The following is a 12,817-nucleotide window of genomic DNA, read 5'->3' on the forward strand; positions in this document are numbered from 1 at the left end:
AAAAGGTCTGATCTGAAACCTATCCATGTTCTCCAGAGATGCTGCCTGATCCACTGAGTTACTCCAGTACTTTGTGTCCTTTTGTGTAAACCAGCATCTGCAGTTCCTTGTTTCAACATTTAAATTGCTAAATAGCTATATTCTTGAGCATAACACAAAGTGCTGGAAGAACTCAGTGGGTCTTGCAGCATCTATGCAAGGAATGGACAGACATTGTTTTGAGTTGTGAGCCCTCAGACTGGTGCCTCGTGTTCTTTACCCTCCAAGGAGATTAGACTAATATTCACATTTTTTTAAAAATAGTTCTCTAATTGCACACATGCATCAGATTTTCATAATCAAGAATGTTCCTATCTACAGAGCAATTCTTATTGAAAGACGAAAGGCCCTATCAAAAAGAAAACAAACATATTAGTAAAATATCAACAGAACTAAATGGTTATTGACCTTTGCTTTCTTTGATTGCATTTACAGAAAATTGTGAATTGCGACACCATTTTACCTTGTTGGAAATCATTAAAAAGAGTAACTGCTAAAAGAGTCATTATGCTTGATTATAATCCTCAGAACCAATATAACCTGTTTTAGCCAAGAGTTGTGATAACAAATGAAGTGGATTTCAAGCATAGAGGGCATGTCGAGGGTACATTTGAAATACTGTTCCGTAGTATGCCAATGCCTTTAAACATGTGCATTGTAGAATCTACTGTATTATCCCATTGCATGCACCGCTCAATGATGAGGAGGTTTTTCATTCATCAATGGGGCATATTAAAATATCATAAAATGAGAAATACCTACACACTTTGGTCCCATTAATCATCGACAGATCTTCGTCCAGATGGCAGGATACTTCGGCACTTATGGAGCAACTTGGAATCATTTTAAATAAATGTAATGATGTGCTTTGTTGCCTCACAGTTTGTCATAGCATAAAATTATAACAAAATACTTTGCCATCCAATAAATAGTTTAAAATTAAGTTTTATTGGAATACATCTTTAAAGTGGACAGTGATAATTTTTGTAGATTCCATACTATACTAAGAATTAATTTCAATGGTAGTGGAGACAATGCTTAAATATTAGCACTGGCACTGCATATGCACATTTAGACTTAGCTATGGGGAGTGCACATAGACACAGCTCATTCCCGAGGTTTTGATTCAATTATGAGGCAACACTGTTCAGTCCCCTAGTCCAGTATTAAATTTGCAGGTTCAGAAACTGCAGTTTAATGATTTTGATTCCAAACATGCCTCAGCAGCCGAGAAAGGAAGTTAGTACAGTAGTGGAAGATTCAAAGTGGTTGTATCTCTGCCGAGGGAGGCAAATCATCTCTTCAAGTTTTCCAATTTTACCAAAATGTAAAACAGATATTAATAACTTTGTACATCACAAGCTTTCAAAATATATAAAACCCACAGTAAGAAAATAGTAATAAGTCACATAAAGTATTGCACCTGACATAATCACCAAAACCTGTAACATCAAACCAATTCCCTTCCCCAAGAACTAAACTAATTTTTAATTTACAAAGTATTAAATTCACATGTAGTTTTCAAAATGTAGTTTCCTTAATGTTAGCATCTCTGCTGTGGCCCTACAGAATATTATAATGTATTTCATTTGGTTATAATTTACCATTCAGTTATTCTTTTGTTGCAGAGCAAGATGTTAATAATACACAATATTCTTAGACAGTGATATTGTGGACACCAATCATAACGCCATGGAATTTTCATGCTTTGGCCACCTGATGGTTGGCATTAGTTGGATTGCCTTGTATATCCACAAATCCCATTCTCTGTCTTCGCTTCCTTTGTTCTGTCATCTAAAAAAAGGATAATGACTCATTTGAATTCAATTAGTTCAAAACTAGGTGCTTAAAAAAAAATCATAGTTCAATAGTAGCGAATGACAAGTTTCTCCTGGAAAGGAAAAAAAAATCCAAGGCATAATGGCAACAGAATACAGACAAAATGTAATAAAAAGGAATGACAGATGCTGGTTTATACTAAAAAATAAACACAAAGTGCTGGGGTAACTCAGCCGGTCAGGTAGCATCTATGGAGAAAATGGATAGGTGATGTTTCTGGTTGGGATCCTTCAGTCTGGTAATAAGAACCCATCTTCTTTAAAATCTTTCCGATACAGAATGAATTGCCCTCAACAGGGGTACCTTTGTACCCTTCCATCCCCACCTCAACATTTTCCGGGCTCGGTGTGGCATCGCTGTGACATGGCTCACTCGCCTCCCCTCCTTCAGTGGAAAGGAGTCCTTACCTCCCTGAAATGACTACTGTAATCTCCAACATTCCTACTCTTCGACCTCAAGAAGGGTCCCGATCCAATGGTCACCTATCCATATTTTTTCTGGAGATTCTGCCTGACCAGCTGAGTTATTTCAGCATTTTGTGTCTGTAAGAGATTGTGGATGCTGGAATCTGGAGCAAAAAACATACAGCTGAAGGAACGCAGCGGGTCAGACAGGAGTGGAGGCAAAGGGATGTTGTCCTGTTAGATGGAGAACCTGCTTCAGATCCTAATGCTGGGTCTTGACCCAAAACGTTGACCATCCATTTGCCTCCACAGAAGATACTATGGAAGATTCAGCATTTGGGCACATTAGCTAGCAGAGCTGCTGCCTCTCAGTGCCAGAAACCCGGGTTGAATCCTGATTTTTCAATCCTGATTTGCGGTGCTAGCTGTGTGGTGTAAAAAATTTCATCTGATGACCCAGCTGGGTTTCCTCCCAAAGTCATGTAGGGTGGTGGGCCACTGTAAATTGTCCCTAATATGTAGATAAGAGGTAGAATCTGGGATTGTTAATGGGATGTGGGGAGAATTAAAAAATGGGATTAATGATTGATTGATTAATGCGGACAGTGGGTTAAAGGGTCTGTTCCCTTGTCGTATCTCTCCATTGCTTTGTAACTTTGTTACGTTGCAAGAAGTGCTTTGTTTTAAGTTCTTACCTGTTCCTTTAGATCTGTAAGTTGATTTGTGAGAACTGTTACCAACTTCATTGTAAAGTATAGCTTGTCCTGTAAATTTCGAATTTCGTTCTGTTCTCCTTCCCCTTCATTACAGACCAGGGACATGGCGCGCATCCGTGGAAACCAATCCAGGTTTTTGGTCTACAGCAAGTAAAAAGGAACAATGTTCAGTTCACCATCTTTGGGAATGGGTCAAAGCATCTCCAGCATATTAAATCCATGGAATAAAAAGGAAATTGTATTTACAATGTTCCTCTCCTTTTTTACTGGGCAATGCAAAGGCTTCATAGTTAAGTAGAAAAATACAGCCAATTCCCACACAGGACCGACACAAAAAAATATAAGACCGTAAGACTTAGAAGCAGATTTCAGCCTTTCAACCAATCAAGTCTACTCTGCCATTCAAGCATTGCTGATCTATTTTTCCATCTCAACCCAATTTTCCTACCTTCTCACTGCAACCTTTAATACTCTTAGAAGGATGTCGAACAGAAACGTCAACCATTCCTTTTTTCCGGAGATGCTGTCTGGCTTGCTTAGTTACTCCAACTTTTTGTGCCTATTTTCGGTTTAAACCAGTATCTGCAGTTCATTGCCTATGAACCTCAGTTTTAAAATACACCTTTTTTTTAGCCTCTACAGCCATCTTTGGCAATGAATCCCACAGATTCATCACCCTTTTGCTGAAGAAATCTTTCCTCGTCTCCCTTTTAAAAGTACGCCCTTTTATTTTGAAGCTGTGGTTCTAGGAACCTCTGATTCTAGTCTTACCTAGGCCTCTCTATCTAGGCCTTTTACTGTTCAGTTGGTTTCAATGAGATCCCCCTCATCTTTCTAATCTCCAGCAAGTACAGACCAGAGCCTTCAAAAGCTCCTCATACGTTAACCTAACCATGTCCAGGACCATTCAGTAGGGTGTCACCAAGAAACCTGCATTAACAGCAGTGGTGATCAACACACTTTAGATGGATACTGGGTGAATCTCATTATTTATAAAGTTATGCCAGGGGCTTTTTTTTCATCTACTTGACAGATAAGACACTTATTTGGTATTTAAGCATAAATTCAAGGGCTCACATTGGTCTAAAACTGGTCCTAAACACTGCCGCAATCCAGTCTGTAGTGAGAAAAAGTCAATTTGGGAAGAACAACTGTACAGATATTTGTGCCACGCACCAATGTTTGAAAGAAATTCAATGTGAAATTAAAAAGCTAAGTTAACAAGTAGATTTAAATATTGGAGGATAGTTATATATAACTAAAAAAAAGGCAGATGATTGTGCGTTTAAGTCAGGAAATAGGTAGCAAGATAAGCAACATGTGACAAGTGTTCTGCGGCATGTCAAGATGATTTAACTAACGATCCACACAGCATTTGACTGAAAGGTTATTAACAGCTTGGAGTTAACACCTTTGATCAGGTTCTCAGCTGCAGAATAAGCCTCCCCTCAACTGTCGTGTCATCTTCAATCGCGAAGAAACCTTCAAATCTATTCATCATGGTTTGAAACACTACCTGTTAATAGGTGTTTGACTGCCATAGGAGGTGGTTGAGACAGGTACAATAGCTGCATTTAAGACACTTAAATGGATAGGAAAGTATTTGAGAAATATAGACCAAATGCTGGCAAATGGGACCAGATGAGATGGGCATCTTGGTCGGCATGGACGAGTTGGGCCCAAGGGCCTGTTTCGTACTGTATTCTGCAATGACTAAATGACAGGATTAAACAGAATACAATGTTCCTTTTTTAAATTAAAATGTTACCTTTATCATTTGAGCAACATAGCTTTCTGGCCCGGTGTAATCAGTCTTTTTCTTCACATGAACCAACACAATGAAGTATAAATAATTCCAGATGTTGTGTTCAATTTTAATGTGCTCTTCAAATGACACTGTCTTGTTGTCAAACTTATCCCGTTCAAGGCCTGCACGTAAGAACAAAAAAAATTAAAGTTTACTGAGCCCAGCAACAAGCTGGTTTGATTCCTTCTGGTTCTGTGGTATGTTTTGATGCCTTCTTGCACAAAGGAATTGAGATCATCAGCAAAGCAGCAGAGGAGAGAACATAATGTCAAGTGTGAATTGCAGCATTTAATATCCCCTCTGTAGACCTCACCCTGTCTCAATCTACTTATTGCCTGCAAAAAGTGCTGCAAACTTCAGCTGTTGATAAATATTTCCTGAAGAGCCACAAAGAACTGCAGATCATGTTTGGGTTTATTATTAGTTTAATTTAGTTTAGAAACAGTGTTGAAACAGGCCCTTCAGCCCACTCCAACCACCGATCACCCATTCACACTGGTTCTATGCTATCCCATATTCGCATCCACTCCTGACAAACTACGGGGAATTTTACGGAGGCCATTAACTCATTAACTGACAAACCCGTGCGTCTTTGGGATATGGAAGGAAATGGGAGCACCTGGAGGAAACTAATCTTGTCACTGGAAGATCCTGCAAACTCCACACGGACAGTCCCCGAGGTCAGGATTTCTGTTGCTGTGAGGTAGAGCCCTATCAGCCGCGCCACTGTGCCACCAGGTGTTGTCACGTGTACTGATGTACGGTGAAAAGCCTGTTTTACATGGCAGCCAAATAGTTCAGATAATACTATACATGAATCCAATCAGATCAGATGCAATAAATAATCAAGTACAATAGGTAAAGCAAAGGGGAACATACTGAGTGCAGAATTCTCAGCATCATAGCACATTCATTCCATAGAAAAAAGGCTAATGTACTAAATGGGATAGATGTAAAACAGACAGTACTGTAGCTATGGAAGGACCGTTCAGAACCCTGATAATGGGGGAAGACGTTCCTGAGTCAGGTTTTCAGGCTTCTGTACCTTTTACTAGGCAAGAGCAGGGATGAAGAGGAATGACTTGGGGTGGGACGTCTTTTCCGAGGCAATGTGATATGTACATAGAGTCAATGGTGAGAAGTCTGATGCTGAATTACCAAAAAAAATCACAAAGTGCTGGAGTAACTCAGGTGGTCACGCAGCATCTCTGGGGGAGATAAATAGGCAACATTTCAGGAGGGATAAAGAACTCCGAGCTGTCTGCAAAGAAGCAGGGACAAATCGTATTTTTGTTAGGAACCTGCTTGGGGCTTCTCAGCATAAATGAGGTGTCTAGATGTTTGAGTGGTGATAGCCAAAAGAAAGATTCCCAATGTATTTTCTGTAGCGTAATTCCGCTTTGAATTGTTTGGACTAGTATTTATTCCTGCTGTTAGCTATAAATTTCTCTCTCCAATGTTAAAGGAACAAAAACAGTTTATGTTGGGATGGGAGTTTGATTGTGTAAGAGGTGAAATACTGTTTTGTATTGAGACCGCTGCTGTAAACTTCAGTGGTGTCCATGAACAGACATGGGCATCTAGATTCACAGCTGGGTCTAGAGTTGTGGATGGGGCTGGAGGAATGAGAGGGAGAAGGCCAGCATCCATGGTTGGGTTGCCAAGTGGGGAAGTGGATGGGTTGGATTAGTTTTGGATGAGCGTGATTTTGGTTGGGGATTGGTTTTGATCCAAACATTTTAGTTTGACACAACGTAATTGAAAATGTGATCACTTAAGGGTGAAACACAGTAATTAAGTCTTCCAGGATAATGGGTATAACTCTGTACACGTGACTATAATAAACCTAAACCTAATTTGATCTATTGTGGTCTGCTAAATAGGATGTTTTTACACATGAGATAGGAAGAGTTCAGGGCCATCTTTTGACATTGAGTATTTTGTAAAGAGGAGATTGATTGATTGATAGTAAAGGTGTCAAAGGTTACGGGGAGATGGCGGTTGAGAGGGAAAAATAGATCAGTTCTGCTCCGATGTCTTATAATCAAGTGCAGCTCAGTGTTTAGAATGTAATTCATTACACTATGGGAGTAGGTATGATGTGGCACTTTCATCCTTAACATTTAATTAGCTACAATTCTTTGCTAATTGTTATCTACTTTTTGAATATGAATTACGACAGGCTTGTACATACCACAGATAAAGCATGTCGACTTGAGGGTTTCTTCCTTCTTTTGCTTCTCACTTCTCAAATCAGCAAAGGTGTCAATAATAACGCCAAAGATCAGGTTCAGTACAATGATGATAACAATGAAGAAAAACAGCAGATCAAAGATAACACGTGCAGGGAACAGTGCCTCCTGGAACAAATCAATCAGCGCAGTGCGCAGGTAATCAATCACTGTCTCATAGAAACATAGAAAAATAGGTGCAGGAGTTGGCCATTCGGCCCTTCAAGCCAGCACCGCCATTCAATGTGATCATGGCTGATTATAAAAAAACAGTACTCCGTTCCTGTTTTTTCCCCCATATCCCTTGGTTCCTTTAGCCCTCAGAGCTAAATCTAACGCTCTTGAAAACATCCAGTAAATTTGCCTCTAGTGCCTTCTGTGGCAGAGAATTCCACAGATTCACAAAATAAGTTTTTTCCTCTTCTCAGTCCAACATGGCCTAATCCTTATTCTTAAACTGTGACCCCTGGTTCTGGACTCCTGCAACATCAGGAACATTTTTCCTCTGTCAAGCCTGTCCAATCCTTTAAGAATTTTATATGTTTGTGTAAGATCCCCTTAATAGCCCTAATGTCCTTCCTCAAATTAGGAAACCAAAATTGCACACAATTATCCAAGTGTGGTCTCACCAGCGTATAATTTGATAACCCACAGGTATAATTTGAATAAACTGCTTAAATTTTAGAGAAATTCATCAGAGATCTTGCAAGGAAAAAGTTGTGTTGCAAAAACTTCGCAGGAATCGTGCATAGAAAATTCTGTCTCACTGATTTAATTTATTTTCCTGACCATGTCTTCCCTGATTCCCTTCCTCTCTGCCTTCCGAGTTTGGTCCTCTTTATTCCTGTACCTTATCAAGAAGGAACTGCAAAAAAAATATATATTTTTTTACTCTGAAGAAGGGTCCTGAATCAAAACATCATTTATCCACGTCCTCCAGAGATGCTGCCTGACCTGCTGAGTTATTCCAGCATTTTGTGTCATATTTATTTTTCTTCCTATTTGTTGGACCTTCTGCCTGAGACATTAGCTGTTTTTCTTTTATGAGTCTGCTTGGGGATCAACCGGAAACATCGGCATCCATATTCTCCAGAGATGCTGCCTGACCCCAGCACTTTGTACCTCTTTTTTTTTTAATAAACCAGCATCTGCAGTTCCTTGTTTCTCCACTTTGTTTTGTGATGACTTGTTTCTTTCTCTTGCCTTGTCCCTTTAGTTTACTACCCTCTAAAAAGAATGTAACTTTTAATGTTTTAAGCCAATAATTAACGTTATTCTCTTTCTATTTTAGTTCTGGTGTTTCTAAATAAAACTTTATGATCCCAACATTGATATGCTTCTTTCCAATTCCGCCTGGTCTTCAATTAGATTTTAAACCACATGAAAAGAAACAATTTAAAAATAAAAGCTTTTTTTTAGTTTTATCTTTTCTTCCTCCAAGTTTGTGCATATGTGTTCTTTTCTTGGAAACCCAGTGTTCTGAATAGTCCCAGGTACTATCCACAATGCCTCATTTTAGGATTGTAAATACCCCAGTACAAACAAATGCTGAACTCTGATGGTACAGATGGGAATTGTAGATAACAAAAGTGCACTGGGGAAGTGTACATTTGCCTCTGGTTTTCTTTATGTATAATTCCTATCTGTACCATCAGAGTAGATGCCAAATAGCAGGATGGGCTAATTTACTCAGCCATATTAGATAATGTCGGGTCTTAAATCACTTGTCACATTTATGTGGCTTTTAATGACGGACTCGTAAGCCATTACAGTGCATTACAGCTGGTTTATAATTCATTCCTCATGCAATGGGAATTGGGAACCAACATGAAAATTCTTAAGAGATGAAGATAAAACGTTGGAATGGATTATATTCAACAAGCTTTAAAACAGGTGGTCTAAATTGGAAAATAATTACTTTTTTTTAGTGTGTGTGATAGACATCAATGCCAGTTATCTTCCCATATACATCCTTGTGGATATTCAGTGTTTTGAAACAATTATAGGTAGAATATTGTAGAGAGACAAAAGGTGAAAAAAGTAATGAGTTTTAATCTTTCCAATTGTAATAATATTGAAATGATTAAGTTTATGTTTAAGAGTAAATATAACTTAAAAACAAGTAGTAGTTGAAAGATTTCCTGAAGTACATGGGATATATATCAGCTACAGAAGTGGGCAGAGAAATGGCAAATGCCATTTAATCCAAGTTAGTGCGAGGTGTTATACATTGGGAATTTCCTTGTTAACTGAAAATGTACAGTTAAGAGCAAGACCCTTAAGAACATTGATGTACAGAAGGATCTTGGGGTCCAAGTCCATAGGTCAGTGAAAGCAGTGAAAGTGGCAACACAAGTAGATAAGAGTGGTAAAGAAGGCCTATTGTATGCTTGCCTTCATTGGATGGGGCATTGAGTATCAGAGTCAGGATGTCTTGTTGCAGCTTTAAGGAAGTTTGGTCAGGCCACATTTGGAGTTTGGTGTGCAGTTCCGGTCGCTCCATTACAGGAAGGATGTGGAAGCTTTGGAGAGGATGCTGAAGAGGTTTACCAGACTGCACCCTCGATTGGACATTATTAGCTATAAGGAGAGGTTTAGAGAAAAAAGAGGAGCTTGCCAGCTGCATGGAGGACAGAGATGTATGGTGCGTCCATCACCGTGCCCGTCGGAAACCAGCACCACTGCGTCGCTAATGTTTTCAACGATGATGATGATGATGAGAGGTTGGACAAACTTGGATTGTTTCCTTTGGAATGCCGAAGATTTAGCAGAGACTCAATAAAAGCAGATAAAGCTATGAGAAACATAAGTAGGGTAAACAGTCAGAACCTTTTCTTCCCCCAGGGTGAAAATGTCAAAGACTGGAGGGCATAGCTTTAAAGTGAGAGGGGCAAAGTTTAAAATGAGATGCATGGGGCAAGGACTTTTACACAGAGATTGATGGGTGCCTCTAGGGATGATGTTGGAGGCAGATACATTAGTGGCATTTAAGAGGCTTTTTCATAGGTACATGGATATGCAGGGAATGGAGGAATGGATCATGTGCAGGTAGAGATTGTTTTAATCTGGCACAATGGACATTGTGGGCCAAAAGGTCTGTTCCTGTACTGTACTGTTCTATGTTCTATCCACGAGGGGACTCCATAATCCCAGTGACAAAGGGAACTGCAGTTGCTGGAATTCTGAGCAAAATACAAAGTGCTGGAGGAACGCAGAGTTCCTTCAGCACTGTGTTTTTATCCATAACCCCTGGCAATGCTTCATCTAACAGTAAACAATTGTGGTAACTGTTTGAGAGATTTCAAACTTCAGACTGAGAATGTGAGACTAATGTTCCCATCTGGCTCATTGTGAAGACTTACTTACATCTTTAGAAGGTTGCCTAAGAATATCTCCGACCCCACCTCCATTACGTAAACCGTGGTTCAATACTGTTACTATACACATCAAAAGAGTGTCACAGGCTCGCTCTTTGTCACTGTCTTCTTCATCTGTAATGGCAGAAGTTAGATCAATTGTAAATTAGACTGTCTTTTGCACACTATTGAAAATAGTAATTATTAGTAATTAGCCGGTATGTCCCATCCAATTGTTCTCAGGGTAACCTTTTTTATGAAAGTTAATCCCTGGAGGTTTACACTGCTCAATATTCTGAAACCCTTCATGAAGTGATCTCTCGTACATTCAACAAGCCATTCTACTCACTAGTTTTTAGTTCTCAGAGTTCACCCTTGCTCCAAAGACTGTTCCATGTACCGTAAAAGCAGGTTACCCCTAATTATTGCCAATGTTACAAATTCTTCCCCCCCCCACACACACACACACCTATAAAAACAGGGTTGTAATGCTGAGGCTTTATAAGACACTGATCAGATCACATTTGGAGTATTGCGAGCAGCTTTGAGCCCCATATCTGAGGAAGGCTGTGCATTGGAGAAGGTCCAGTGGAGGTTTATGGGAATTAACCCAAAAATAATTGGGTTAACATATGATGAGCATTTGACGGCCCTGGGTCTGTGTTCACTGGAGTTCAGAAGGATGAAGGGGTGGGAGATTGCAACCTTCGCGTGGTCCGCCCTGTTTCGACAAATGCAATCAACCTGGCGTGCATAATCAAGTAAGGTCAAATAAAACAAGTTGTCCTACAACTTTAGGCTGTGCACGCCACACGCAAGAAGAAGAAGGATGAAGGGAGAATCTCATTGAAACTTAATGGGTTTTTACTACAATCAGAAAGTTCCACAGCTACTATTTTAGATAGTAACTTTTTATTCCAGATTTGTTTAATTATCTGGCAGCACAGTGGCGGGGCAGTATAGTTGCTGTCTCACAGCGCCAGAGACCTGGGTTTGATCCTGATTGCGGGTGCTGTCTGTATGGAGTTTGTATGTTCTCACTGAGACTGCATGGGATTTCTCCTGGTGCTCTGGTTTCCTCCCACATTCCACAGACATGCAGGTTTGTAGGTTAATTGGCTTCTGTAAATTGTCCCTAGTGTGTAGGATTGTATAGAACTAGTGTATGGCTGATCATTGGTTGGCAGGGTCTTGGTGAGACCACACCTGGAGTATTGCGTACAGTTTTGGTCTCCAAATCTGAGGAAGGACATTATTGCCATAGAGGGAGTGCAGAGACGGTTCACCAGACTGATTCCTGGGATGTCAGGACTGTCTTATGAAGAAAGACTGGATAGACTTGGTTTATACTCTCTAGAATTTCGAAGATTGAGAGGGGATCTTATAGAAACTTACACCTTTCTTAAGGGGTTGGACAGGCTAGATGCTGGAAGATTGCTTTCCCGATGTTAGGGAAGTCCAGGACAAGGGGTCACAGCTTAAATTGATTTAAAGGGGAAATCACAAAAACTGAGAATAAATAATAACTTTTTTCACTACAGAGAGTGGTGAATCTCTGGAACTCTCTGCCACAGAGGGTAGTTGAGGCCACTTCATTGGCTATATTTAAGAGGGAGTTAGATGTGGCCCTTGTGGCTAAGGGGATCAGGGGGTTTGGAGAGAAAGGCAGGTACGGGATACTGAGTTGGATGATCAGCCATGATCATATTGAATGGCGGTGCAGGCTCGAAGGGCCGAATGGCCTACTCCTGCACCTAATTTCTATGTTTCTATGTTTCTATGGCATGGATTTGGTGGGTTGAAGAATCGCTCCTCATATACAAAGCACGACTCAGCAAAAATCATAAACCTCACTATCACATCGACGGCACCACTGTCTCCCCATCTCCCCAGGCCTGCAACCTTGGCCTAATTTCACACTGTATCTCTAAACTAAGCTAAACTAAAGTAATCTAATTTTAAATTCCCTTGCTATCACCCTGGGATTCAAACCTGGAACAATAGTCAGGGCTTATGGATGCTAGACCAGTGAGCGAACCACAATGCTATTACACTCCCTGATAGTCCAATGCTCTGCGAAAACATATTTGTCTCTTTTCATTACTGCTTGGCTCATTTTAGTCACCAGTAAATGGAGAGGTTGCAGAGAAGAACCTGCACCTTGACAGATGATCCACACCCTCTTATCTCAAAATCAATACTTTCCAATCAATTTAATTTCAATGCCAACATCAACAATCCGTTTCAATTGATTTAATGTTGGCATTCACAAAGTACTGAAATAAATACCAAGGCTATCTTGATCTACATCCTCCCCCTTGGTCAGATACTCCGCCACTTCAATCTGGTCTTGCACTGTTACGCTGATGACACCCAGATCTACCTTGGCACCAAATCCCCCCACAACCCCCCCCCCCCCCCCCCC

General features: G+C 40.2%; 2 protein-coding genes across 4 annotated transcripts in view; one reads left to right on the top strand and one right to left on the bottom strand.

The window, feature by feature from the left end:
- The window catches only part of LOC129708666 (ubiquinol-cytochrome-c reductase complex assembly factor 2), a 53,042-nt gene that overhangs the window by 13,352 nt on the left and 26,873 nt on the right, over positions 1-12,817 (top strand). For 2 of the 3 annotated variants that reach the window (XM_055654565.1, XM_055654569.1), the window contains exon 5: positions 3,093-3,239. The exons of the other annotated variant lie outside the window; for it this stretch is intronic. In XM_055654565.1, coding sequence (XP_055510540.1) covers positions 3,093-3,226 — 134 coding nt within the window. In that variant the 3' untranslated portion in view covers positions 3,227-3,239. Of the gene's footprint in view, positions 1-3,092; positions 3,240-12,817 lie in introns of those variants that run through there. 3 annotated transcript variants of the gene reach the window in all.
- The window catches only part of itpr3 (inositol 1,4,5-trisphosphate receptor, type 3), a 184,131-nt gene continuing 172,282 nt past the window's right edge, over positions 969-12,817 (bottom strand). The window contains exons 54-58 of the mRNA XM_055654564.1: positions 10,403-10,527; positions 7,000-7,165; positions 4,767-4,927; positions 2,978-3,139; positions 969-1,833 (exon numbers count right to left, since the gene is read on the bottom strand). Of these exons, the coding sequence (XP_055510539.1) occupies positions 1,741-1,833; positions 2,978-3,139; positions 4,767-4,927; positions 7,000-7,165; positions 10,403-10,527 (707 nt within the window). The 3' untranslated portion in view covers positions 969-1,740. The remainder of the gene's footprint in view (positions 1,834-2,977; positions 3,140-4,766; positions 4,928-6,999; positions 7,166-10,402; positions 10,528-12,817) is intronic.

The sequence above is a fragment of the Leucoraja erinacea genome, chromosome 24 (assembly GCF_028641065.1).
Source record: "Leucoraja erinacea ecotype New England chromosome 24, Leri_hhj_1, whole genome shotgun sequence".
Taxonomy (NCBI): domain Eukaryota; kingdom Metazoa; phylum Chordata; class Chondrichthyes; order Rajiformes; family Rajidae; genus Leucoraja; species Leucoraja erinaceus.